Source organism: Coturnix japonica, chromosome 6 (genome assembly GCF_001577835.2).
Source record: "Coturnix japonica isolate 7356 chromosome 6, Coturnix japonica 2.1, whole genome shotgun sequence".
NCBI classification, from domain to species: Eukaryota; Metazoa; Chordata; class Aves; order Galliformes; family Phasianidae; genus Coturnix; species Coturnix japonica.
In genome coordinates, this window is record NC_029521.1 from 8,888,134 (window position 1) to 8,914,516 (window position 26,383).

The 26,383-nt window shown below is 47.8% G+C and overlaps 2 protein-coding genes across 5 annotated transcripts in view; one reads left to right on the top strand and one right to left on the bottom strand.

Moving 5' to 3' along the window:
• The window catches only part of HK1 (hexokinase 1), a 32,102-nt gene extending 15,206 nt beyond the window's left edge, over nt 1-16,896 (top strand). For 2 of the 4 annotated variants that reach the window (XM_015866385.2, XM_015866386.1), the window contains exons 4-19: nt 1,969-2,088; nt 3,256-3,351; nt 4,237-4,336; nt 4,427-4,531; nt 4,637-4,715; nt 5,272-5,427; nt 6,849-7,082; nt 7,648-7,952; nt 8,198-8,346; nt 8,453-8,572; nt 9,540-9,635; nt 10,545-10,644; nt 11,634-11,817; nt 13,519-13,674; nt 14,145-14,378; nt 15,058-16,896. In XM_015866385.2, coding sequence (XP_015721871.2) covers nt 1,969-2,088; nt 3,256-3,351; nt 4,237-4,336; nt 4,427-4,531; nt 4,637-4,715; nt 5,272-5,427; nt 6,849-7,082; nt 7,648-7,952; nt 8,198-8,346; nt 8,453-8,572; nt 9,540-9,635; nt 10,545-10,644; nt 11,634-11,817; nt 13,519-13,674; nt 14,145-14,378; nt 15,058-15,202 — 2,379 coding nt within the window. In that variant the 3' untranslated portion in view covers nt 15,203-16,896. Of the gene's footprint in view, nt 1-1,968; nt 2,089-3,255; nt 3,352-4,236; nt 4,337-4,426; nt 4,605-4,636; nt 4,716-5,271; nt 5,428-6,848; nt 7,083-7,647; nt 7,953-8,197; nt 8,347-8,452; nt 8,573-9,539; nt 9,636-10,544; nt 10,645-11,633; nt 11,818-13,518; nt 13,675-14,144; nt 14,379-15,057 lie in introns of all 4 variants that reach the window. The other 2 variants (XM_015866387.2, XM_015866388.1) reach the window with 1 other exon arrangement.
• Nucleotides 16,157-25,140, bottom strand: TACR2 (tachykinin receptor 2). The gene is made up of 5 exons (XM_015866389.2): nt 23,951-25,140; nt 20,732-20,926; nt 19,325-19,481; nt 18,668-18,864; nt 16,157-18,374 (listed from the first exon to the last, which is right to left on the bottom strand). Exons 1-5 carry the CDS (start codon nt 24,349-24,351, stop codon nt 18,179-18,181), a joined length of 1,146 nt encoding a protein of 381 aa, XP_015721875.1. The 5' UTR covers nt 24,352-25,140; the 3' UTR covers nt 16,157-18,178.
• Between the last annotated feature and the right edge of the window lie 1,243 nt (nt 25,141-26,383).

Consider the following 26,383-nt stretch of genomic DNA (forward strand, 5'->3'; position numbering starts at 1 on the left):
GCAGGTCTAAAATTTGTAAGAAGTCCGTGTTCTGTGTCAGCACAACAAATGGGAGCGCCTGTGATGCTTGATTTCAGTGCTGCTTTCTGTGTTGGAGGTAGGGTTTGGGCTTGTGGCTGTTCTCCAGGTGTGAAGGGTTCCTTGCTCTTTTGAAGTCCTCCCTGTTTAGGAGTCTGAGCCTGAGCTCAGGTCTGCATCTGCCTGCCAAAGTCTGCTGGCTGCCCACTGAGTGCATCCTTGAGGAAACCTTTCAGGGCTCAACTGGAGCATGCAATATTATGAGCAGAATCATGGCCTGGTTGCTTGATTGTGGTGAGGTGGGGGTCAGCCTCTGCTCCCAGAGGTGATGGCCTCATGTTGTGCCAGGGGAGGTTCAGGTTGGGGATTAGGACACATTTATCCTCAGAAAGAGCAGTAATGCAATGGCTGCCCAGGGAGATGATGGGGTCACTGTCCCTGGAGGTGTTGCTGAGCCATGAAGATGTGGCACTGAGAGACATGGATGGGTGGGGGTGGACTGGGGTCAGGCTGGGTGGGCTGAGAGGGCTTTTCCAACCTGAATGATTCTATGATCCTATCTGTGATACTGCTGGGCTTCCAGCACTGCACACCTGTGTGTGAGCAGTGATTTGGACTTTTCCTCCATCTGCCTGCCTCACTTGTATAAAATCCTCAGGAGCTCATGATGTTGCCTCTATCATCCTGGCAGAGCTGGTTATTTTAAGATGTGGATGTTAGTGTGGATATGGGAGCACACAGATGCATCCTTGAGTCTTAGGAAACAATGTACTGCGTTTAATGGTAGCAAAATCAATAAATGCCTCCCTTTCTTTCCCCTTGTTTTGAGCAATGCCTTTATTCTGTGCTTTACTGAAAACAGTAGCGCACCCAGAGCATGCATTATTGAGCAGACACAGCTACTGTAACGTGAAGAATGTAGCTAATAGTTAACTGGATTTGCCCATGCATGTTTTGGGTCGGAGTGGTGCGCGTGTCTTGCTGCGTGCCTCCCTGAGTCACGGTGTGCTGCCTGCAGCCTGCCCGCCTGCTGACCTGCAGAAGGGCATCCCAGTGGGCTGCCACGGCCTGCATGGCCAGCTGCACTGGGAGTGCTGAGGGATCCTGTGTAGTCAGACTTCTGAAGCATGCCCTGTCTCCTCTTGATGTGTCGTGATTCATTGCATAAGAGGGGGATTTTGCAGCAATGTCATCAGTCAATATCTCTGTTTCCTGCTCTCAAAACTCCTGAGGGTTTACACTTAGCCCCTGGCTGTTGTCTGTAATCCTGCTGGCAGCTGGAGCTTTTGAGTATGTAGCAAGATACTTTCAGATTAAAAACATAATAGAGATGTAGGCTGGTGTTATTACTGTGTGCCTACTGGAGTAGCCATTGTATTTTATTACTTCATTGTAGTTGTTCTTTTCATGTTCCTTTCTCCCTCATCTGGACAGGAGAGCAGTGTGCCCCGTGCCGTAACACTGTGCACCCAACAAAGCGTCCTTGATCTGCCCCAGACAGCAAAGGGCAGCCTCTTCCCTGGTAAACCACCATCTCTGGGCTTTATCATTTTAGATCTCGTTTTAGGAACGAGTTAAAGGTGTTCTGTTAAATCGTAACATTGCACACACCACTCACTGACCCACTTCAAACAGTCAGACATTCCTCTTGGTGTTCATGATTGTCTGTAGTGCTCTGCTGTCTCTCTGAGACTGTAAATTGTTCCCAGCGAAGTTGTGAGGGCTAATTGCACCCAACAGATAGCTTTCTGTACTCCCTTCCAATTATCCCCCTCAGCATTTTAAGTAATGCAGGATATGCAGACGGCTGGGGAGTTTTTCTGTAGTTCTGTCAATAACATCTCTAAAAATCTGGAGTAGATCTTCTCCCCTTCTTCTCACATGCGGTTGGAAGTATGCTCTCCCTCAACCTGTACCTCTAATCCTGGTGCTTTTCTGGTCTTCTTGCAGCTTTTTGATCATGTTGCTGAATGCCTGGGAGACTTTATGGAGAAACAACAAATCAAAGACAAGAAATTACCTGTTGGGTTTACCTTTTCTTTCCCGTGCCGACAATCTAAGCTGGATGAGGTAAGAAGACTGCACGCCTTTCTTAACGTGCAGAAGAGCATGTTATTCAAACAGTGCTATGAAAGCAGAATCCCAGACAGGTCATATGTTTTTGGAGTAAGTGAGTTCTGTGCTTCACAGACAGATTGGTATTTGTACTTCTGTGTGAAGGAGCGGGTTAGCAGATGACAAAGAGGCATCTGATGTTTTATACTGCCTCTGCGGGAGCTCCTCAGGGTTGTGGTTTGCTGTGTAAACACAGCAGCAGGTTTGCAGCCTTTCACCTCTGTGTGGGGTAGAACTGGGAAGGGCCCATCCCATCCCAAGTGCACACACTGATCCAGCTCAGGGTCTTCCTCACAAACAGTGGTGCTGAGCCGTGTCCCCTCTGAGTGCAGTTGGATATGCTACCTGGGAGCAACGTGCTTTTGCTTGCAAAAAACACAGCCTTGCACGGTATTTCTGGTGTGATTCCCATGACAAGCTTGCTATAATATTTTCCTTCTTTTGCTCTTTATAGCACAAGTGACTCAGCAGCCTCCTGGTGCAGTGTTGCTATGGCAATGGCGTAGCAAATAAATACAGGGAAGTCAACCCTGTGCTGCACCTTTAGTAAGAGGTTATGAGACCTGTTAGAGGTTGACCTGTTTGCTAGTTTGCAGGGCTGCAGACAGCCTGTAGCACAGCTCCCAGTGTTGGCAATGAGCAGGGCCAGGCGGGGCAGTGCTGCTTATATTTCGCACTGCTTGAGCAGTGCAAAGTGTTTGAACCATGACGTACATCAGGATTTTTAATGAATTTATCATATCATATATGCTTTTTACTGAGGTTCGTCTTCGTTTAACTTTTAAATCCTGTTCTCTTGCCTCACTTGTACTTATTTTCATCCTTTTCATCATAGAAATTATTTTCATCCTTAGACTTTGTGTTTAAGCCTTGGCTGTGATGACTTTTTATATGTGTACATATGTTAAATATGCACCTAATCCCAGTACTTACCTTTGAGCACAGGTACATACACAGGTGTTTAAGCATTTTAACCCTTGCTACATTTCCAATATTTCCATTTAGGAACAAAGACCTGCAGATGCTGTTGAAGAACAAAATCTTGATTTTAAAGGGAAAAAGATAAAATTGACTTTCTTTTCTGGTGGCTCTGCTTTAAGGGTTGCTCTCTTGTTTTATCAGGGCATTCTGATAACCTGGACAAAGCGCTTCAAAGCGAGTGGAGTGGAGGGAGCAGATGTTGTGAAGCTGCTTAACAAGGCCATCAAGAAACGTGGGGTAAATTGGGCTTCGTTATTTTTTTTCCCTCTTTTAAACTCTGCATCAAAGCAACTGGTGTTTCTGTGTCAGAGATGTCTGTTCACACCACAGACTTGAGCACGTGGTGTGAGTGATGGTAGACTTGCATGTAGACGCGATGTTTGCTGGGAAAAAGGAGTGATCTCACCATTACTTTGTGGAAGCTGTGATGCTCCTCATAGCACAAAACTCAGCTACTATGTTGTGGCTTGTTGCTGGCAATCTTCAGCAATTCTATCACCCTCTAAAAACTGAGGAAGTGCTGCCCTTTGGTGCCACAGCATTTCAGCAATACCCACACATTCCATTCCTGAGAAAACTGCATGTCATGGTTGGGGCTCCCCCGCAGCAGCTCAGCAAAGTTGTGCAGTGGGCTGACATGGGTGAGGAGCAGAAGAGAAGGAGAGCTTTATGCTCAGGTTTCATATTTTAGACAAAAAGGCCTAAAGCATGAGATGGGATGAATTTGGGCTCATATAGTGAGACGGGGGTCAGTCTCTGCTCCCAGGTAATAGCTATAGAACAAGAGGTGTTGGCCTCAGGTTGTGCCAGGGGGATGTCAGGTTGGGCATTAGGACATATTTCTTCTCAGAAAGAGTGGTAATGCATTGGCACAGGCAGCCCAGGGAGCTGGTGGAGTCACTGTCCCTGGAGGTGTTGCCAAGCTGTGGAGATGTGGCATTGAAGGATGCGGGCAGTGGTGGTGGGCTGGGTGAGCTGACAGGGCTTTTCCAATGCTAATGATTCTGTGATTCTATGATTTTCCCCTCTTTTTGGTGGAGTTACTTATGAGCAAACCAATGATAAACACAAGCAGTATTTTCCAGAGAAACCATATGGTACAAGTTGTTTTTCCTCCATCAGGACTATGATGCAGATATCATGGCTGTTGTGAACGATACCGTTGGGACTATGATGACCTGTGGTTTTGATGACCAACGTTGTGAAGTTGGTTTGATCATTGGTAAGGCACATTTCTGCTGCAGAATTCACATGGCTTTTTTTCCCTTTGCCTGGCCTGTTTAATCAGTACTTTCATGTCCTTTCCCTAAAGGCACTGGCACCAATGCCTGCTACATGGAGGAGATGAGGCACATCGACCTGGTGGAGGGGGACGAGGGCAGGATGTGCATAAACACAGAGTGGGGGGCCTTTGGAGATGATGGCTCACTAGAAGACATCAGGACTGAGTTTGATAGAGAGATTGACCGTGGATCCCTAAATCCTGGNATGTGCATTAACACAGAGTGGGGGGCCTTTGGAGATGATGGCTCACTAGAAGACATCAGGACTGAGTTTGATAGAGAGATTGACCGTGGATCCCTAAATCCTGGCAAGCAACTGTGAGTGAGGCGGTTACTTATGAACTTTTTGGCTTTATTTGACATGTGGTATGATTCTGGAAAAATATTTGCTCTCACCAGCAACAGGAGATGGTGGCATGGACCAGGCATGATCACATTTTGCCTGTAGTTTGCCATCTATCAGGATGAGTGGTTGTTCCCTGTGCATGTGGTCTTTGTGCCTCATTTTGTCTTTGCTTCAAAATTGCTCCTTTAGCAGCCCTGATGCAGACAGGACTTTTCTGGGAGGAAGGATGTGATCAGTTACCAAAGTCTTGATTAGTGTTATTGATTTTTACTATGTTAGCTTCATTCCACAGCTTATCAGCACAGCCCTTCCTGGAGCCAGACAATTAAAGTGAACTCTTGTTGCTTTTGTTTGCTGCATTACACTCTCTTTTCCACTCATGGTGTGAATTCAGCAGTTCAAGAAAGCTTGACTGCCTGTGCCAGTGCAAACCACTGGCTGGTGCATGTGGTGCAGGTGCACAGCTGGTCTGTGCCTCTTGGTGTTGTTTGTGAACCCATAGGTGACTGCTGCTGCCCTCTCCTGCAGGTTTGAGAAGATGGTCAGCGGGATGTACATGGGGGAGCTGGTGAGGCTCATCCTGGTGAAGATGGCCAAGGAGGGACTGCTCTTTGAGGGGAGAATCACCCCTGAGCTTCTCACCAAAGGAAAGTTTGAGACAAAGCATGTTTCTGCCATTGAAAAGTGAGTGCTCCCTTCTGCTCTGGTTTCCAAATGACTGATTATTAATTTTCTGATCTCTCCTTTTGCTTTGTTGGGGAATGAGCTGCACTGGAGATGGCAGCCATCCTCCAGCATGGGTGCATATTGAACATGAGAGGATCCACTGGAGGCAGTCAGCATCCTTTTCCCAAAGCCACCAGCCCCTCTGAGCTGAGAGGCAGCAGATTTCTCCCTCCATATAGTTTGGGAGGCATGATGAAAGCCTGACCATCCACATTGCTACAGCGTATGTACTGTGCTCTACCACTCACCCAGCTTGCCAAGACCTGAAAGTTGCTACCCTGCAGCTAAATGTGGGAGTGAATTGGCTTAGTGCCTCCTCCCAAATACTTGTCTTGCTTCTTGCTGTATCCACGGGATCACTGGGCAGCAAGAAAGCAAGTGTGACAAGGCAGAGCATTCAGTCCCGTAGGCAGTGCTGGGTGACCTCTCAGCTATGTGCCAGTTGGTTTCTTACAGTGTCATCACCCTTTTGGTCAGTGCTTACTGGCTCTGTCCCCTACTTTCTTAAAATTCACATCACTGAGTAATTGTGCTGTAGTGAGGGCCAGCTTTTCTCTTTGGAAAGCTTCCAATTTTGGTACCCGTGTATGAAGGTACTGTTGATTGTGAGTGCAGTGCCTAGGGGACAGGCAGTGACTTCAATCCCTGCAGACTGTCTTATCTGAATAGCTTTCCAGTGAATGTGTGGGTCCATTTGTCCCGGCCTCAGACCCACGTGGAGCCGGTGTAGTGATGAACAACAGTGAGAAAAAACTAGGTATTGAGGAACTTGGTTATCTAGAGCAAAATTAGACCTGAAATTCCACCTCACCACCCAAAGAGCACTTTGGTTATAAGTGGGAGGCACATTCCTGTGCAGCTTCAAATTTCTAGCTGGTGCCTAGCCATGTGCAAGAGTCCTTAAAAAGATGTATGGCAGTGCAGTGATGGCAGCAAGATATACAGCTCCTGTTTTTGTTGTGGAAGTGACTGAGTTGTACGCGGGTGAGTTTTGCCAGAAACTTTGCTTTCATCCTGGGTTCTAGCATGGGAAAATTGAGTGTGAGAGGCAGAAATTCAGTGAGGTTGTAAAAGTCTGAAAAAAGAGCCTTTAGGATGGAATCACTTAGGCAACCTTCGCTCAGGGTTTTGTTTTCCACACTGAGTTTGATTCACTGAGACATAGGAGTGAATGGATGCTGTATTTGCTGTACACTCAGACCTGTGCTGAGTGGTGGGACTGGTGCTTCCAGCTCCAGAGAAGCTGGTTTGAGTCTAAAGAGTTGGACTTTCCATCTCCTTTCTCATATGCTGTGCAGCAAGACATGTGGCTGAATGTGTCTCACTCCTGTATTTTATAGCCTATCTAAGGAATACCCATTACTACCCTTTCTTTGTAGGAGCAAAGAAGGTTTGAACAAAGCCAAAGAAATCTTAACCCGCCTGGGGGTGGAGCCATCCCACGAGGACTGTATTGCAGTCCAGCACGTCTGCACCATTGTGTCCTTCCGCTCAGCCAACCTGGTGGCCTCCACGCTGGGTGCCATCCTCAACCAGCTGCGGGATAACAAAGGGGTTGGCCGCCTCCGCACCACTGTGGGGGTTGATGGCTCCCTCTACAAGATGCATCCACAGTGAGTTCCCCTGCTCGGCTCCAGCCACAGCTTCTGTTTTGCATAGAGTTGGGTGTGTAACCCCAAGATGTCGCTCAGATTGGATCTGAGATGACAGGGTGCCCATAACATGGATGTGGAGGAGTGTTCAGTCTGAGATGGGGAGCTTAGTGGGGAAGGAAAGATGTCTTTAACTGAAGAGTGAGGTTAAAAACACAAACCAAACAAATAATAAAAAAACAACAAAAATCAGCACCCAAAGACAACAGAGCAGCCAAAACCCTGAAGTAATTGGATACTCCAGTATCAATGAAAGCTATGGTAGTCTCTGAGTACATATTCTCTCAGCAGGTCTCAGTAGATGCCTTGGAAGGAGGCATTCCTTTACACAGAGTATAAAACTGTGCAAGTGGGTTTGGCTCTGAGGAGGACCTACGTTAATGCACTTAGGAATTCAGGAGAAAAGGGGCAGTGAGGAAGAGCTGCTCTTCCCTGGCCGTTTACCTACTTGAAAGACTGTAGCTCAAGATTCTGGGGCCCTCTGGGGAGGCAGCACAGAGGATGAACTTGCAGCTTCTCCCTGCAGGTACGCTCGGCGCCTGCATAAAACCACCCGGCGCCTGGTGCCTGACTCAGATGTGCGGTTCCTGCTGTCGGAGAGCGGCAGTGGGAAAGGGGCAGCGATGGTGACAGCGGTGGCGTACCGGCTGTCGGAGCAGCACCGGCTCATCGACGAGACGCTGGCTGAGTTCAAGCTCACCCATGAGCAGCTGCTGCAGGTGAAGAAGAGGATGAGGACAGAGATGGAAGCAGGCCTGAAGAAGAAGAGTCATGAGACTGCCAAAGTGAAAATGCTGCCCACCTTTGTCCGCAGCACACCAGATGGCACAGGTATAGGAGCACCCTGTCTGGACAGGGGGATGCAGCTTGGCTGTGGGGCATTCGATGTGAGTTCCATGCAATGAGATTTGAGTTTGGTGAAGCAGATCTATTATAATGAAAGAGAAGACCCTTTCAAAAGAGAAAATCCCAGTTCCGGGCAGAGCAGCCTGTGTTGCGCTTGTGCTGCAGGCAGCCCAACCCCATGTCTTTGCTTCTTGTTCTTGAAATGCACATGCATGTGTATTCTTTTACAGAGAATGGAGACTTTCTGGCGCTTGACCTTGGAGGGACAAACTTCAGAGTGTTGCTGGTAAAAATTCGCAGTGGTAAAAGGAGAACTGTTGAAATGCACAACAAGATCTATGCAATTCCTATAGAGGTGATGCAGGGAACGGGAGAAGAGGTGAGTATCTGTGTTTCTCTTCCACAGCACTGCTGCTTTTTAGATAGCTTTTTGGAGTGCAGTAGTGTGTTGTGCAACTTCAAATGCTTGACTATTCTCTTTAAAGCTGTTTGACCACATCGTTACCTGCATTTCGGACTTCCTGGACTATATGGGAATAAAAGGTGCACGACTTCCTCTTGGCTTCACATTCTCCTTCCCTTGCAAGCAGACCAGTCTGGACGCTGTAAGTTCCTTAATTTTTTTGAATCTCCTTTTGTGCTTATGCTAGGCCTCAATTCTCTGCCTGTTGTATCACCCATCAGGCACTTACAGGGAGGTCGTAAGAGGGGGAGGGTTCATGCTCTGACTGTGACCAGTACAGCTTTGCCTATAAGTAGTTTTTTTTTTAAGGCAGTTTTGCAAAAACTGGTTAGCCTATGGCTGTGACAGATGAGCACATTTATATTTTCCATGGTGGCAATATGCCTTTTCTTAATGCAACATGTTTTTTTCCAACCATATATACACACTGGACTGTGGTACCTCCCTGGTTGTGTGAGCGGTAGGCAGTGCTGGCTCTGTCCCTCCCCACTGCCAGAGCCCTTCCCAGGCTGAGCTGGTTGTTCCAGATGAGCCAGGGACTGCTGTAGCCTACAGCTTGTGTTTAACCCTTCTGCTGCCACATATCACCACCAATTCCATCTATGCAGCTGTTAATAACTTTATCTAGTTGGTACTTTTATGGGTTTTTTTGGAAGGAAGATATGTCTTCTGTTGTGTTCTTTATTTTTTGACTTTGTTGTGTTGCTGCAGGTTGGGCAATAGCTCTGTCCCCTGCTGTGGTGCTTTGGAGCAAGCTGTGTTTTCAAAAATTAGTAGTTTTTGTCTCAAACCAAGATGTCTGATGTTTTGCTTTTTCGTTTTAACTGTCGTCTTCTGTCTTTGGGCACGATGCAGAATGATTCACTCATTAGCAAATGTTTCTGTCCTGGAAATCTTGAGACTAAGCATGGTCAGTGGTGTTAGATGCAAATTCCAGATATAACAGAGCCTTCTGCATAACCACTCACTAAAGCACTTCAAATATTGAGTGTACATGCAGCGAAATTATTAGATAGAAGTACTCAGTTATGTTCCCTTAGAGGTATACAGGATTTGGGGCACTCCACAATGCATCAGGAAAAGCGATAACCTGTTTGCTTTCTTTGTAGGGTATCCTTCTCAACTGGACAAAAGGATTCAAAGCTACAGACTGTGAGGGAGAAGACGTGGTGTATTTGCTAAGAGAAGGAATTAAAAGAAGAGAGGTGATTTTTACTTTTCCTTCCTCCTAATTCTCCCTCCCCTGCAGGGCCTGCAGAGCTCCTGGTTAGGGTGGCTCCCTCTGGTGGGGTTAGTGTGCCTAAAGGAAACAGGCTGTGCCTCCTGCCATGCATGGCAGGTCCAGACGCAGCAGCTTTGGCAGCTTGTGGCTCTGCTGGCCACACGTCCAGGTCACTACATAGGGCAGTCTAGGAGAAATGTGAGAGTTCAGCCAGCAAACTGCAACTGCTGCTCAAAATGAGCCATGCTGGGGAATTACTTTGCTTAGTTTTTTTTTTGTTGTTGTTGTTTTCCCCCAGAGGCTTCTGACTTTGCTAAATTGAACAGAACTTTCAAATCAGTTTTCAAACCCTGTGGTGATTGCCACTGCATCACAGCACTGAGAAAGCAGGAATGGTCAATGCAGTAGCTGCAGGAATGGTTCTCATTGCACCCTAAATGACAGGTTTTGCCCCCATAACACTTGTTCTTTAAAAAGCCTCAAGCAGCTTAACTGATGCTTTCTAGTAAGGGAAGACAATAACCAGACGACAGCATGGAATTTAACAGAGTTTTATCAGCAAGTGCTGCTGGATTTGCTACTGCACTGCTGAAATACAGAATGCTAATAGGTCTCTGCCATGTACCTGTTTACAGGATCTGTACTCAGCTATGCATAAGTCAAAGGGAACAGCTGGGAAAGTACTTCCTTCAGTTCCTATAGTCTTTAGTAGGTAAAGCATGCAAGGTGCCATAGCTGCTTGCTGGTACTTTAACTTCAGACTTCTGCACATGTGAAATCAGGCCAGTACTTCCAGTTGTTTCTTTTGGTAGTGTTCGCTTTGGTGTTACCATCAGTGTGAGGGGTTTCTCCAAACCCAGAGTTCTTACTGTTATTTTTTTCTTTTCCTAAGGAGTTTGACTTGGATGTGGTAGCTGTAGTGAATGATACGGTGGGCACGATGATGACTTGTGCTTATGAAGACCCAAACTGTGAAATTGGACTCATTGTGGGTATGTGTTTGAGATACTTACTTCTGTCTGTATTCTCATGGGGACATCCCTGTGCTTTCCTGAAAATGTTCCATCGGTGCACATGAAGGAAGGCTCTGACTGACAAAGTGCATTGACTACCAGCTCCCTTCCTAGCAGTGGAACAGCTGGAATAACTTCACAGGTGACTGCTGATGCCTTTGCACATGTCATGCCTGGGCTTTGGCGATCTCTGTGGCACGGATGGTGTGAATTCCCAAAGTTCTCCAGAGAAATAAGTTCTCTGGGCCTTGCCCAGTGAGAAAGAGAAGGAAGGGATCAAAGCATCTATGAGCTTAAACAGTGCTTTCAAAGTGGCTTGGAGGAAGATAAAATATTACCAATTACTCCTTCAGACAGCTGGAGAATGAGTCAGCACAGAGCAGTGGGGGTAGGAAGCCTCGTCTGTGCCACTCCATTGCTAACACATTTGCAGGGGGAGTTCCCTGCAGGAAGGGCAGCACGTCCTTGGGATGCTGTGAGCATCCTCTGTCTGTGCTGCAGCCCTTCCAGACATGCTCTGCAACTGCTGTCTGTGTGCAGAGCAGGGACTTGGTAGGTGGCCTGGGTGCCTCTGGGATAATTAGAGCAAAAGCCGCAGGGCTTTAACAGCCCGCTGTCCCCTGCTTGGATTGATTTGACTACTGAATACTTTGGAAACTGCCACAGGTGAGACTGGGTCTCTGCTTTTTATCTGCTGGTAACAAGAAATCACCTATCAGAGATCAGACTGTCAGTCTGCAATTGAATTTTGTGCATCAGAAAAAGAAACATGCAACAAAAGAAGCAAAAAACTAAACATTAACCTGCCATTAGCCATTAAAATCCCTGGGGCTTTCTTTGCCTGATGCCTTAGAACTTCCTGAGGTTTTCCCTTTGCCATATTTTCCCCCAGATTTCATATGTCTGTGGGCTTTGTGGAAGGTGACTGCCAGGAGTTTCAATATTTTTTCAATGTTTTCTCTCCTCAGGAACTGGCAGCAATGCCTGCTACATGGAGGAGATGAAAAACGTGGAGCTGGTGGAGGGCGACCAGGGCCGCATGTGTATCAACATGGAGTGGGGCGCGTTCGGGGACAACGGCTGCCTGGACGACATCAGGACAATATATGACAAAGCAGTTGATGACTATTCACTAAATGCTGGAAAGCAAAGGTACTGTGGGATAAATGCTGTGCTGAGAATAAGCCAGACTGCCTCAAATGCTTTTAAGAGAGAATTGGATTTCTCCCAGGTCTCAGAAGGGAGAGGTTAAGAATGGAGAATGACTGCAGCCCATCTGTCCTGTGTGATTTCCCCCTTCTCTGCTTCTCTTTTTCTAGCCTCCAAGAGGGCAAACATCCCTCATCTTCTCTTCCTACTGTCTTCTATACTGGCAGTTGAGGTCCTAATCATGTCCACGTTGTTCTGCAGCGGCACCTCTGTGTCTTCTTTACAAAGTCCTAAGTTCATTTAACTACTATCAAATTCCTTTGGGTGGGTGGAGCCATTATGTCCACTGAGCATCTTCACAGAGCTTGTTTGCTGCCATGGAACTGTGGTGCAGTGTTTTTGGTGAGAGCCTCAGGAGTCTTCTGATTACTGAGGCACCCTATTTCTCATCCCATGTTGTACGCAGGGCTTTAGGATGGCTTGTCATTCTTGTGCTCTTGGTCTCAGTTTAATCTCTTTTAGCTGAACTCTCCCTGTAGAGAGCTCCGTCTCTTGGAATTGATTCCAAAAAGAGTTGGGCGCTCAGGAGGAGGACGCTTACTGGGTACAAGCCTGTGAGAGCTCCTGGTATTAAATGGACTACATGGCCTGCTTCCAGGTGGCTGCTCTGCTGGGCTCAGTACCCTCCAGGGCAGGAACCCTGCTTAGAGCTTCAGGAGATGAAATAAAGGATGCATCACTGAAAGCACTTTTCACTAAATGAAAAAGTGTTCAGTTCTCATTGCTAAGGGCACAGCTCGGTTACAGAGCACAGAATGCTCCTTTCACACCAGAATGATGCTAGAAAGGAAGGAGAGCCAAGCAGTCTCCCGTCCTCAGCACAGGGCTGTCCATGGCTGCTGCACAGAGCACCGCTACTGAATGTGTGCCAGGAGGAAGTCTGCGGGTGGAAAACATTCCCTCTCTGCAGCCTGGGGCAGGCCTGCTGGTGGGAAACTCGGGTTCTGCGTGCTGAGTGAGAGGTTTGGGACAGCTTGGTTCCTCCCGCTGGCTTTTGAACTATTGGTTCCCTACTGGAAATCAGGCGCTGGAATTAATTGAAAAGCCCAAACCATCCCTGATCCCCTGGCTTGCTGGCATACAGCTCAGCAACCCTGGGATGTGCTGACCATACCTCTTCATATTTTTATTTTTATTTTTAACTTTCAAGGGGTGTTTTGCAGCACTCCCTTAAAAATGCTGCACTCAGCCCATGCCATATGACTTTGCTGTGCTTTTCCTGCATGGAGCCACTGAGCTTTTTCTATTCAAGGTCCCATCCACGCTTTGAGAGGACTCCCCCCAGACTCTGAACAGTGGCTACAGGTTTTCCCTGGGTTCTGCTTCGGGCTTTGCTAAGGAATACGCAGCAAACATGGCTTCCATCCAGGCACCATTTGGCTCTCTGGCAACAATTTTTCATTTCTTCTGTCTGGGAGAAACATTAGCTGTCATTAACAACTGTCTGGCTGGGGGAAAAGGCACATGAGGAATATGTGAGGTACTTTTAGATGGACTCACAAGGTTTCCATCTGAGCATTTGTGCTTTTTCTTGCCATAATAAATGGCTGCTATTTTTCAGTTGGTTTGCATGTTTCATGCCCTGCCTGCACATGTCCCTCTTAACGGGTGTCCCCTGAGCTGTGCTGTTGTCTTTCCTTGCAGGTACGAGAAGATGATCAGTGGGATGTACCTGGGGGAAATAGTCCGCAATATTTTGATTGACTTCACCAAACGAGGGTTCCTGTTCAGAGGGCAGATCTCAGAAACGCTGAAGACCAGGCATATCTTTGAAACCAAGTTCCTTTCACAGATTGAGAGGTAAGGGAGGCTGTGTGGAGTGAAGCAGTGGGTAATGCTTTGTGGTGCTGCTGGTGGGGCCTGACAGCTGTAGGATAGGGCTTAGTTTCCCAGAGATGATTTTGGTTTCATCAAGAACCTGTACATGTGTGGAAGGGCTCCTTGAGACACCTGCATTTATAGCAGTGCCCACAGCTATGTCATAGGAATGGCTGTCAAAGGTTCCCTTACTGTATCACTTGACATCATTTTTCTGTGCCTGTTTGTGCATAGCTCTAAGTGTTGAACTGAATGTACATCAGCTGAAGAATACTTCTTCAGTGGACATTTTCATGTCTTTATTGCTCAGACACCGTACTGGAAGGAGAGTGGGCATTCCCTGAGGGCTGCTGCAAGGCAGGGTGCATGGAAGCAGCTGTTGATGCTGTGAGGCTCCTGCCAGTGGCTCAGCTGAGGAAAGCCTTTAATGCCGTGCTCTTCTGCTCCCACAGTGACAGGTTAGCCTTGCTTCAGGTGCGAACCATTCTCCAGCAGCTGGGACTCAACAGCACATGTGACGACAGTATCATTGTCAAGACAGTGTGCGGAGCGGTGTCAAAGCGAGCAGCTCAGTTGTGTGGTGCTGGAATGGCTGCAGTTGTAGATAAAATTAGGGAGAACAGAGGCTTGGAGCACCTGGAGATAACGGTTGGTGTGGATGGGACTCTGTACAAACTACACCCACAGTGAGTATTCTCCTCTGTGTTTGTTTGCCTGTGACCTATAGCATGTTGCTGTGTGTCCTTTTCCCAAGTGGTTTCACTTGTTTGCTAAGACGAGAGCCAGGGAAAAGAGATCTTAGTCAGGGCTGGCTGGAGCCTTCTAGAGGGTAATGAGAGGATCAAGAAGGACTTGTGAAGGACTCAGGGGGCTGTGCCAAGCTGAAGGCGAGACAGCTTGCTGAACAAGTTTGAGGCCACATAGCAAGGGAATGATCTGTTGGCTATGTACAGGCAGTGACAGAGCAACTTGAGGGCTTGATGCCTCTCTGAGAGATGGTTCTACTCAGCAGGCAAAGGGGATGGACCACTAGGAGGCAGCAACAGCTGAAGGCAGGGGTCTAGCACAGCTAAGTCCACTGGGAGGACATGAGTAGTGCCTGTCTCCAGTGTAAGGAGGTATGTGAGAAGAAGAGCATACAATATCTTTTTTTCCACTTTGCTGTCGTTCTAGTGGTCCAAGTAGCCCCATGTGAAGAGAGGGAGAGAAAAGACCTCTGCTCCCTGTCTTCTCAACCCACTATAGCTTCCAATATTTAGTTCCCTCTGCTGTGATAAGGGGAGCACTGCAAAGGCCCGCAGCTGTGCTGTGCTCTGCAGGTGCTGCAAGACCTCCCTTGCCCATTGCCATTCTTTCCCTTTGCAGCTTTTCGAGGATTATGCACCAAACAGTCAAAGATCTGGCACCCAAGTGTGATGTGACCTTCCTGCTCTCGGAGGACGGCAGCGGGAAAGGGGCAGCGCTCATCACGGCAGTGGGATGCAGGCTTCGCGATGCTGAGCAGAACTGAACTCCACAACCCTGGCCCCAAGTCTGTCTTGTGAGCACCTTCTCCTAAAGCAGCCGACTGCGTAGTCTGAACTGGTTAAAAATAAAAAGAAAAGAAAGAAAAGAAAGGAAACAACAGAACTCACTGCTTTATCGGGAAAAAATATATACAACTAATGACATAAAAAGAATAGGATACGAGATAGAATGTGTGCTGTTAATAATATCTCCTGTTTATGGACCCCAATCTGCATGTTTCTTATTCACCTTGTTGATACCTTCCCCATCTGTAGGTCATGGAAAAAAACGGTCTATAATTTCTGCAGTTACAAATCCATTGGTTGTTGTCCAAGATGAAATTTCCCCCAGTTGATGTGTGTTGAGACCTGCCATTGCGTCATACCGAGTGTGACCTTTGCAGCATCCCTGTGAAGTGCACCGCCAGCAAGCTGATCACCACGCCTGGGCACCAGTGCTTTTGGTGAAAGGGAAGCAACAGTTCCCTCCAGCAGATCTACCTGCTGTTGTTTTGTTTAAGGCCACTGTGGAAGAATTGCAGTGTGTTGGCGCTATGCACGCACGTAACTCTATAGTGGGATTTGACAACGTGATTAACTTGCTTTCTTGATGCCTGTTTTGTCATGGTAAAATTAAACGCCCTTGTCCCACTGATCTGGTTCCACTGGTATTTCCCCTTGCTTTTGTGAACAGTGTTGTGTTACTGAGCAAAATCTGTAACATTTCGGCACGAAATTCCTACGGAGTCCAACAAAGTGGCTGGTGATTGGGGTAATCCAAATCTTCAGACCTGGGAAATTGGCAGACCTGTGGTCCGTGGGCTGTGCTGCATTCATCTGTTTAAAGAGTTCTTAGGAAAGTTACTTCTTATCTCTTCTGGTTAGTTTAGCTCAGGGCGTGCGACTGCCCTCCTAGGAATCTGCAGCTCAATAGTATTGCTCGGATGTGTACTTCTGTCTTTCGCCTTAAATGGGTATTTGCTTCCACACAAAGCTTTAATCTATAGTACTGTTAAGCAGGCACTCAGAACACAAGCACTCAGCTAGAGTTAATGACCAGAAAGGGCTTCATTTTGAACTTGACATGGAGGACCTGGCTGCATAACCTAAATAAACCACAAAGACAACATCAGGCCCAGCTTATTCCAAGGACTAAAGCAACAACTAAGACCGTGTACACTTGGTGCATCCTGCCCTTTGTCGAGTCAATGCCATTATTGTATTTGCACAGCAGTTGCATTACTTGCATTGAGAAGCAGTTAGGAAGGCAAAAGCTAAATAACACTTGTCAGTCGCTCTGCTTTCTGCAGAGGGAGACCACGCAGCAGTGCTGAATTCCCACTCTTCTACCAAAATACATGTGAGGACTCTGCATGGTTCTCCCCACTCTTTTCTCCTGCAGAAAGTAACTGTCAGCGTGCAGGCTGCTCCTCTTTGTCCTCTTTCCACCCCTAAGATTTGGATTGCCCTACCTATGGATAACATTTCAATATGCGTTATGGTGCACTGTGAGTGAATGTTGTAAAGTAACATGTGAGTCACAAACAGTCATTGCAGCTTTAAGTGTGTGTCTACCTGAAAAATTGCATGCCTGACTGGTTTTGCAAAGGTAGAGAGTCTTTTTACTTTGCACACTAGTAGCTCTGATACTAGTGTTACGTGGTATTTGTGACAATATTAAACTTTTTGATGTGTGTTACCTGGTGTTTAGTGGTTCTTTCTGGAAGAGGTGCTGTTGGCTGCCAGCTTTGGGAAGAGTTATTGTGCAGGGAGAGCTGGAACCTAATCCTGGTGGTGCCTGGGTTTTGTGCATGTGTCCAACAGGGTGCTTGTCGTGCAGGCCTCTGTGCCTGGTGCTCCCTCTCTTAGCTCAGCAGAGGCACAGAGCTGACAGCAACCTGATCTTAGGGTGACTGAGTTTTGGAGGTGTGTGCACAGGTTTGTTGGATTTTGTTCATTGGATGCAGCTCATAGCAAGCAGAGAGGGACTTTGTGTTTCTGGCCATGTGACTTTCTACCTTAGTGGACTATAGGTGATGTACTCCATGAGAAGCAGTGGGACCTGGTGGGGCTTCCCTTTCCAAACTGCTTCTTACCCCTAGAGAATAGAAGTCCTCAGGGACTGCTGCATGTGAAAGAGGTTCGGCTTTTGTGAATATTGTGGAGGTGTTCTTTGCTTCCCTGCAGCAAGTGTCTGTGCAACCTCTAGACCCCTCATTTGAAATAATTGGATGTTGTTGACATTGTAGGATCTTCCTGCATGCCAAGGTATGGCTCTGTAATGCTACATGCAAACCTGTCATCAAAGATGAAGGGGAATGCAAGGTGCTGTTTATCAATCTGGTGTAAAATACTGAGTTACAGTATGTATCGCTTTTGTATTTCAGATTCTCCTGTTTTGCATACGTGCACGTGTCTCAGGCTTTGAAGATGACACATTTCAGCCTTTATTTTAGTATTTGAGGAGGGAAGAATGGTGATGACAGAAATGGGTAAGTCTAGAAGGAGACAACGAAGGGGCTTCTGTGATGGGGACCTTGCAGGGCTGCTGAGGCTGTGGTTCAGGCAGCTTCATAGTACAAAGCTCAGAAATGCCATGGCTATTGCACACCCATGTGCTACACCATGTGCTGCAAACCTGGCTGCTCAGAGTGGGGGTTAAGGAGCTGCCTTCAGCAGCTATTGCTGAGCACCTTCCCCAGGGACAGGAGCTCACAGGCACCCAACCAGCCCTGCCTGTGACTCTTCAATGTGCCTTTGTCCCCAGCTGGGTGCCACAAGGAAGGAGGTGAAGGTGGAGGAGTCACCTGAGCACAGTTTAGCAGGAAAATTACATCATATTTTGGTACAAGCATATCAAAATCCATGCAAAGATAACTCTTTAGGGAACCATTTCTCACTTCTAAGTGGTGAGAGAGGAAGCAGCAGGCCTGAAAACCCCAGAATTCGTCACAGTTTCATGGCAGGCTTTTTAGAAGAAATCAAAGGGTTTGCTGGGCGAGGGTAAGTGAGGTCTTCTCTTTCTCATTGAATTGAGTTTCTGTGTTGGAACTTGATCTTCTTGCTTTTCTGCGGGTTGACTGACAGAGAGATGGGGCTGTGAGTTTAAGCTTGTCTATCTCAGTTGCTTTTATGCATGGACACCACCGGAAGGCTAATTTGAAACCAGAACGAAACCTGTAAGCATAAGAGAAGAAAATAAATACAAAGATCTTCAATCACACAGAGAAAGAGCAAATGTGCATCTTGATTCCACCCCTGAACCACCATGGAAATAAAGGGTGCCACTTTATGGTCAGGCATTTTGTTGGTGGTGGTGCTGGAGGTGTGCAGACCCACATGGGCTTCATGCCCATGCTGGGGGTTCATAGGGGAGCAAGCAGCTGAATCAGCCTGGTGCTGGGCCAGCAGATGCATGGGGGGGACTGCAGATTCTTCCCTCCTTCCTTGTATTAAAGCATGTTACTCACCTTTGGTTGAGACAACAGTAGATGATGGGATTGTACATTGTTGAGCTCATGGCAAGAAGAAAGATGGTGAGATAAACCTGCTGAATGTACTTCTGCTGGTAGATGTCTTCCTTGAAGCTTCCCAGGATGAAGTATATGTGATAGGGCAGCCAGCAGACAGCAAAAATGATCACTACCACCACCATGGTCTTCACAAACTGGGGAAAAGAAAGAAGAAGTGTGCATTATACCTGGGCCTCTGGCTGGCTGAGCTTGCTGGCATATACAGAACTCTGCTACTGTTCTGGGCCTCTTTTGCCCCCCTAAAGTGCTGTGTGTGGGCTGTTTGGGCAAGGAAACCAGTCCTCGTGGTGGAAATGAGGGGCAGGAGGGTATGTGGCTTCACCAGGCATGATGTTCTGCTCTCAGGACTGCCAGGCAGCCCAGCCTGATGCCACTGATGTGAGCTGTCTTCCTTGGAGCCTGGCTGGGATGTGGAGAACGCTGCTTTTATTGTGCTCACTGGGTGATGCCCTTTGCCCCTTGGCCTAAGATATAGTCTGTCAACCTTTGATGCCCAAACCTACAGGATCTGATATCCAATCCAAGCTCTAATTGGAGCAGGAGCTAGAAGGGCTGCTGTGCTGAGGGTGCTCATTTTTTATTGTCACTTCTGACCTTTTTTTTGGCGTTGACTTGATGTTTGTAGCGGACTCGATTAACGTGGTTGCCTGGAACTGTGCTGCTCCACAGAGTAATTCCTATAATGCTGTATGTAACAAACATCACCATTAAAGGCAGTAAATAAATCAACACGATCACGGCAATGTGATACCTGAAAAAGAAAAACAAGCACATTTCCATATCAGTGTGTCTCCTGAAGGGATCTCCAGAAGTTGTCTGGCTCCCATCAACTTCAGCTCCAAAGCATCATCTAGAAATTTTGCCTACAGGGGCTTCTGTGAACAGAATCATGGAATCATGAAGTTGGAAAAGCCCTCTCTGCTCACCCAGCCCAGTTCCACCTGCCTCCTGTCCGCGTCCCTCATCTCCATGGCTCTGCAACACCTCCAGGGACGGTGACTCCAGCAAAGACTCATTTCTCTTGTGGTGGGATGGTTGACTGCTGCTGGCTATAGCAGGTGAGTGGTATACTGTGGCTGTTCTTGTTTGAGAGCACACACACTGTGAAAGCATTTGTTACCAGCATGCGACTCTGCTTCTGCTCCAGATGGAAGTGCTGCCATGGCCCTTGGCTGCACAAAAGCTCTGGCCTTCCCTGTTACCCCACAGCTCCTCTGCTTGGGTTTGACTATTTTAAGCAAGCACCATTTATGGGGTGGGAACAACCTGCTCACTCCATTACAGTGGCTGTCAAATTAACATAAACAGTGTGAAAACTAGGATTAGGCACTGGCACACGCTGCTGGCACTGCCCACACAAGTCTGGGTACACATGCTTTTTCTCTGCATGACAACACTGTGTAGCTCCTCATTGCATTAGGAACCAGGCTCATCTGCTCTGCAGAGCACCACAGGGATCGGTGTCAGGCTGCTTGCTGTTGTTTGCTCCTTGCTGTGGCTGCTCTGTTGCGTTCCCAGCGCAGATCCCAGCCTACATCCTATAGCTCTGCCTCCCCATCCTGCAGCTCTGAGGCTGCGCAGGGGCAGTGAGCTGGTGAACACACAGAGATTTATGATGCTGGACTGTCTGCATATCAGCCAGGCTCACACAGAGCTCCTGGCACTTAGCACATAGTTGTGTGACAACCAGTTACAGCAGCAGCGAGCAACCACAGGAGGTGTCCAGAATTCCTAGCTCCTACAGCCACTTTGCAAAGCAGAGTAGGATGGTGTTTCACCCTTCCTTACTATGAACATGATCACGTGGCAGCTGTTCCCTTAGCTGACTAAAAGTAAGCTTGGATGAGCTGCCCCAAACCTATTTTCCCCTGCTATGTGGTTCTCCCAAATCTCCCCCTTCCTCCGCCCCTCTCCCCCAATACTGTCTGCAGCCAACAGCTCAGATATGAAATTAGTTTGGTAACTTTTTGCAGAAATGGTGAGTTTTCTCCCCTCTCTCACATGAGCTGGTGCTTCGACCCAGTGTCATCTGGCCAGACAACGATGCACTTTGTTGTCCCGTTGTCCATCATGATCTCAGCATAGAAGCACTGTGGGAAGGCGAGCCCAAAAGCCACCAACCAGATTATCCCAATGATGACCCTGGTGTTTCCAGCAGAAAGCCTGGGCTTGAAGGGATGAATTATCGCCACATACCTGCATGAAAAGTGAGTAATACATTTATGGTTATGTTGGTAAACTGTGCAACAAATACAACAAGTGTAAAAACTCACCCAACAATATGGTGGGCCTTATTTGCAGAGCTATTCTATATCTAAGTCCACTCTGAAGGGGTTGACAGTGAGTCTTAAAGTAGGGTATGTTAGTCCCATGTGGGTGGATGGATGGATGAATGGATACCTCTGATGCAAGGAGGAAGCACCACCTATGCTGCCTGCACACAGTCCTTCACAAGTATTCCCCTTGCTTTGAATTCTGGGGTTGGTTTTTTTTGTTGGTTTTTTTTTTGCTAGTTTTATTTTTAATTCTTTTTAAAATGCTTTGTACTTTTAGTCTAGAATTTGGATCTTGTGATCTGTTTGTGTTTGTTTGGAGTTACGTGCTGCTTTTCTTCCCTCCTTGACCAAAAAGACCTAAACACGCTGTTCCTACTGTGTCAATCTCATTTGATACCTGATATCATGAAGGCAGCAGATTGGAGCCTCAATACTCAATATCCTTTACTTTATTTTTTCCCCGCTGATTCTTAGCAGTGGGAAACTTGTGCTACCCACCTCTGCTTGCCAAAGCCAGAGCCCTTGTGATTTAAGGGATGGGCTGCCCGTTCCAGCCCACACCTGCTCAGAGCCCTCACACATCTGACTATTGGGTTACTTCTCTGCCTGGTTTTAAGTTCCCTGAGCAGAAACGCGTGGGATCATAATGAGTACATAATCAATTATGCATTTCTTGACGTGCTGTCCATGGTCTTTGTCACAGCTGTTACAAAGGCAAAATAGAGTGGAAAATGCCAATGGCCTCTGGCAGAAATCTGTGGATCCTGTGCTGTCTGCTGGCTGAGCTGCTGGGAGGGAGCTCTGCCGACATTGCTGCAGGACGGAAAGTGGCTGCCCACACGGGCAGCGCAGTCAGTAAGTCAGAGCTGCACACAGCAGAGCCTTTTTTAGCTATATAGTTCTCCTGTCACCTTGCATTTCCTTAGCTCATTGCAGGTGGTATTACACAATGCTTGAACCTGCTCAGGAAAGCATCACGTGGCAAATATTCTCCAGAGTGTTTCCCAGACCCATGATCTGCAGCTCTAGTGACCAGTGGGTGCCAGGTATGGCTGCTGGAGCAGCCTGACTAGCAGCCTCTGCAGCAGGAACCTGAAGTGTCACCATGCTGTGCAGTGGTTTCCTTCCTCCTCTTACTGCGCAGATCTACCTTTACCCCCTGCTTCTACCCCTGTTCCACCCTGGAGCATCCCAGGATGTGGGATGTGAGCAACTGAGGCCACGACTGTCCATGCGGGCAGCAATGATGAATGGACTGATCACTTCTTGTCCCCCTTCCTTACAATAAACAGGTTCAAAAGACAGTGTTTTATTAAACCTAAACAATGGAGCCAAAGAGGACGTGAGTTCTCATAACAATAAATGGAAGCTGCGAGTTTCCAGGAGACCGTGTCAGGATCTATTTTAAGGGTAAGCGAGAATAGCTAAATATGGTTTGTGGGGAGATGCAAAGTTTTCTCTGATCCTTGCCATGTGACTGGGGAGATTCTGGCTGTATAGGTACTTCCAGTGAATGTCCCTAAGGAATGAGAGCGGGGAGTCGTGGGGACACGCTGAAATGGGATTATTTCAAAGATCTTTGGCAGACTGCGTGTATGAAACAGCTGTTACCAACAGCCCTTGATTTCAAGCCAGGAAAAGCAAAAGAGTATCGGAGTCTCAGATGGAGCTGCTGTTGCATCTAAATACAGCCTTGCTTTCATCTGCAGGGCGATCAACACATCACTCATCCCTGCACTTATTACCAACCTTTCCAGCCATGGCAGCGGCCCCTGCCCCATACTTGGCAAGCTGCAGGGCCAGTTTCTGGGTGTCACGCATGCAGGGCAAAGCCTTCTCTCGTCAGCTGGTTTGTTTATCTGCTGCGATGCGCCCGTCTCCTGCTTCCTGCTGCTGGGTGCGTAGGGTGAGCCCAGCCCCAAGCGGGGCGGGAGCGGTGGACTCACCCCAATGAGTCACTGAGCAAGGCTTCCTGGGGGGGCTCCAGAGGGACCGTCTCCCTGGAAGGGCCCTATGCAGATATGCATGCTTGATAAGGTACAGGAAATTGGAGGGGAACTGAGGAGTCAACAGGAGGGCTCAGTAAGGAAGCAGCAGTATTTCTGGACACACAGGGGAAGGCCTCTGCCGGAAAGGTTCCCAGAGTCAGGCAAACAGCAGGATGAGCTGTGGGAGGGTGGAAGGATAGGAGGAAGGAGCGCAGAGTCCCAAAGGGCGCTCAGCTGCTCCGTGCCCTCACTCACTGCCTGCAGGGCAGGAAATTCCCATGGACTTCTGACCACTTTCTAGTAAAAAGAAAAACAGCATCACGCTGCTTACCAATGAGGTGTGAACACAGTGAGTGCCCAAAGTTAAGCCCGAGTAAAGAGGCTTGGCAGATATAAAGAGTATTACGAAAATGCTGATTACCTCAGAAGTCAAACAAAATCGCTGTGATTACTTCCCTCTCTCTTGGAACGAGTCATTCTTGTGAACCACTGCAACTGACTGCTGTTCCTGATCTACTTCCCATTGTTGCTGGGGGTTTTCCAGCACACCGGGCTCTCAAGTGGGACTGTGGTTTACAATGCTTTCAGCATCCCAGAGTGTGTGCCTATTGCTGCAGCTCCATCTCAGGGATGGCTCGGGATGGCTCCTCGTGGTTTGAAAAGAAAGAATGAGATAGTGTGATGGAAGGGGAACATTTTATGGTAAGTAACACAGGAACAATGACATTTCAGCCGCTTCCACTTGTTATAGATTCAGGGTGGAGATAAGCCAGAAGAGCACACTTTCATGCCAGGACTAGCCTGTAACCCCATAGCCTACTTGCCTAGTGCTCACCCCACTCTTCTGATAAGGCACCTGACAAGGTAGTTGGGGGCCAGTCACACAAAGCATTACAATCATGGTTTATAACCCAGGGAAGGCTTTTCAGATCTTATCTTCCCCCTTCACCTCTTACCTCTCCGCCGCCACGGCTGTCATGGAGTAAATGCTCACGAACATTGCGGTGATGGGGAACCAGTTCTGAAACCTGCAGAATTCCTCACCGAAATACCAGACGTTGTGGCTGGCATAGATAAAATTGAAGATGGTATTGAAAGCAGACATCAACAAATCCGAAAGGGCCAAATTAACGATGAAGTAGTTGGTGGCAGTCCTCATTCTCCTGTGAGCCAAGATAATCCAGATGACAGTGACATTGCCAACGATGGAGGCGATAACGATGAAGGAATAGGTGATGGCCCACAGGGCGATCTGCCATCCTGGTTGGGTGAACTGGGTGACCGCTGTCCAGTTGTCGTCCTCGAGGTAGTCAGCCTGCGAAATGTTGCTGGTGTTTGAAATGGGAAAGGTGCTCATCTTTTCTCTCTGGCTAGGCACAGAACAAAATCATCTGGCATCTGCGTGCTTTCTTGCAGTCAGCACTGATGTTATGAATCCTCAATCCAGCGGTTCAACGGCCGTTAAAAACACGCTGGGATGAAGTGTCTTGTGTCCTTTCCTCCTCTTGTTTTCCAAGTGAAGCAGCAAAGTGCCAGGAGGAGATGATGGATAGCGAGGGCCTCCTCCCTGCCTGGCATTGTAACCTGTGTGTGGAGAGTGGAACCAAGAGAAGAACTCTTCCCACTTGTGTTCCTTTTTCCCTTAAAAAAGAATGTTTCCCAAGTCAGTGCCAGGCAATCGCTTCCTTTAGTTTACTCGGAGGGCCAAGAAGATGTTGGTAGAGGTATCAAGCCACAAATCCTTCCAATCCAATGGGAATCCCGTTGTATGGTGGTGGTTTGTGGTGGCACCAGGTGCCCGACCTCTCCTCAGCACCACAGGGACGCAGCTCTCTGCCGGTGTGCTGGGCAGGAGCCGCGCTGGGATAGATGTTGTACGTGGTTTAAGGGGACTCAGAAAGGAGGTGGAGTCTCACAGGCAAAAGCTAAACAACCAAGCTGGCATCAAATGAAACGTAGCAAAGTGGTGCTTAAAGCTCTTTTCCTTCCCCCATTTATTTGGGAATAATCTCTGAAATGGACGTGCTGCTGTATCAGCATTTGGAGGCTGAGACCAAGGGTGGCTGAGTTGCTGTGTATCCAGGGCATTCATGGGAGCTCCTGCAGCAAAAAGGAAATGATACTCAATGAGATTTGAGCAAGTTGCCCTCTGCAGCTATCTGTCAGCTTATCAGCATTTTGATACGTTTCACTGAATGGTGACTGTGCAGTGCAATGTGACTCAGCCGTCAATGTTTAATAGATGGAGTATGATTTAATTTATGCAAATAGAAGCAGTCCTGTTGGTGCATGAAGGATTGCCAGTGCCTATTGCCACAGCCAGACCTGAGCAGTGACTTCTGGTACGGCTTTGGAGGGATGCTGGCACTCAGGGTCCATCTGGAGCCCCAGAAATCCCCCTTCAGCTACTGGAAATTCAGCCCCACCTCCAGCTGGTGCAGAAAAGTGTGTGAGCAGCCTGGTCTGAGTGAGCACAGGTCTGTTCACTGTCAGAGCTGGAGCAAGCTACATAAATACAAGCAGCACAGCAAGGCTGAGGTTTAAAAGGCTGTTTGGCAGCAGCTTATGCCTGCTGTGCTGGAAGCAGGATGTGTTTCGCGTGTGCCATGCCGTCACCAGGGATTTGCACTCACTTCCAGCCACTGCCCTAACCCTCTGGCTGGTATTGCTGTGACAAGGCTATCAGCCTGGCACCTGGCCAGGCTGGGAGCGTGCACTCTTGGCCTTTTTGCTTCCAAACTGGAGTGATTTTTGCAAAGGCAGCTCCAGGTTCCTCGAGAATTCATACTTGCCTGTGGCCATGAGCAAAATCTGTTCTTGCAGTGTTCCTGGGGACACAGCAGGGAAGGGACAACCTAAGGCTGGGGTTGGGTTTGGCTGCTGTCATTGTTGCTTTTACTACCGGCGCGATAGAGGCCTGAGCAAAGGGTGAGAGATGCAAACAAAAGATGTGGGGCTGGAAGGTCGAGGAGCGTGAACAAGGTACGTTTTGTCTTTTGGAATGATAGCACAGAGTGGTAGTGGAGGCTGTCACCGTATTGCATGTTTGCCTCAGCTTTGAGAGGAAGGTTGTTTACTGCTAACCTCTATTAGTTGTGTTCAGAAAGATGCTGTTTTGGTATCGAGGCAAATCCTGGGATTAGACAAAAGAGGGTTATTCAACTATTTTCATATGGCTTCTTTATAGAAATCTAAGAGCAGCACCAATGGGCAAATGGGTGATGCTATCACGCAGTGTCCCCATCCAGCATGTCCTGCTCTGAGATCATGTTTGCTAAAACTGGAGCATGAAAACAAGGGAATGTGTTGGGAAATGGCAACCGAAGCCACAAGTTGTTAACCAGGGGTGATGCTGAGGGACATCCGACTGTGAGTGATACCAAAGGGAC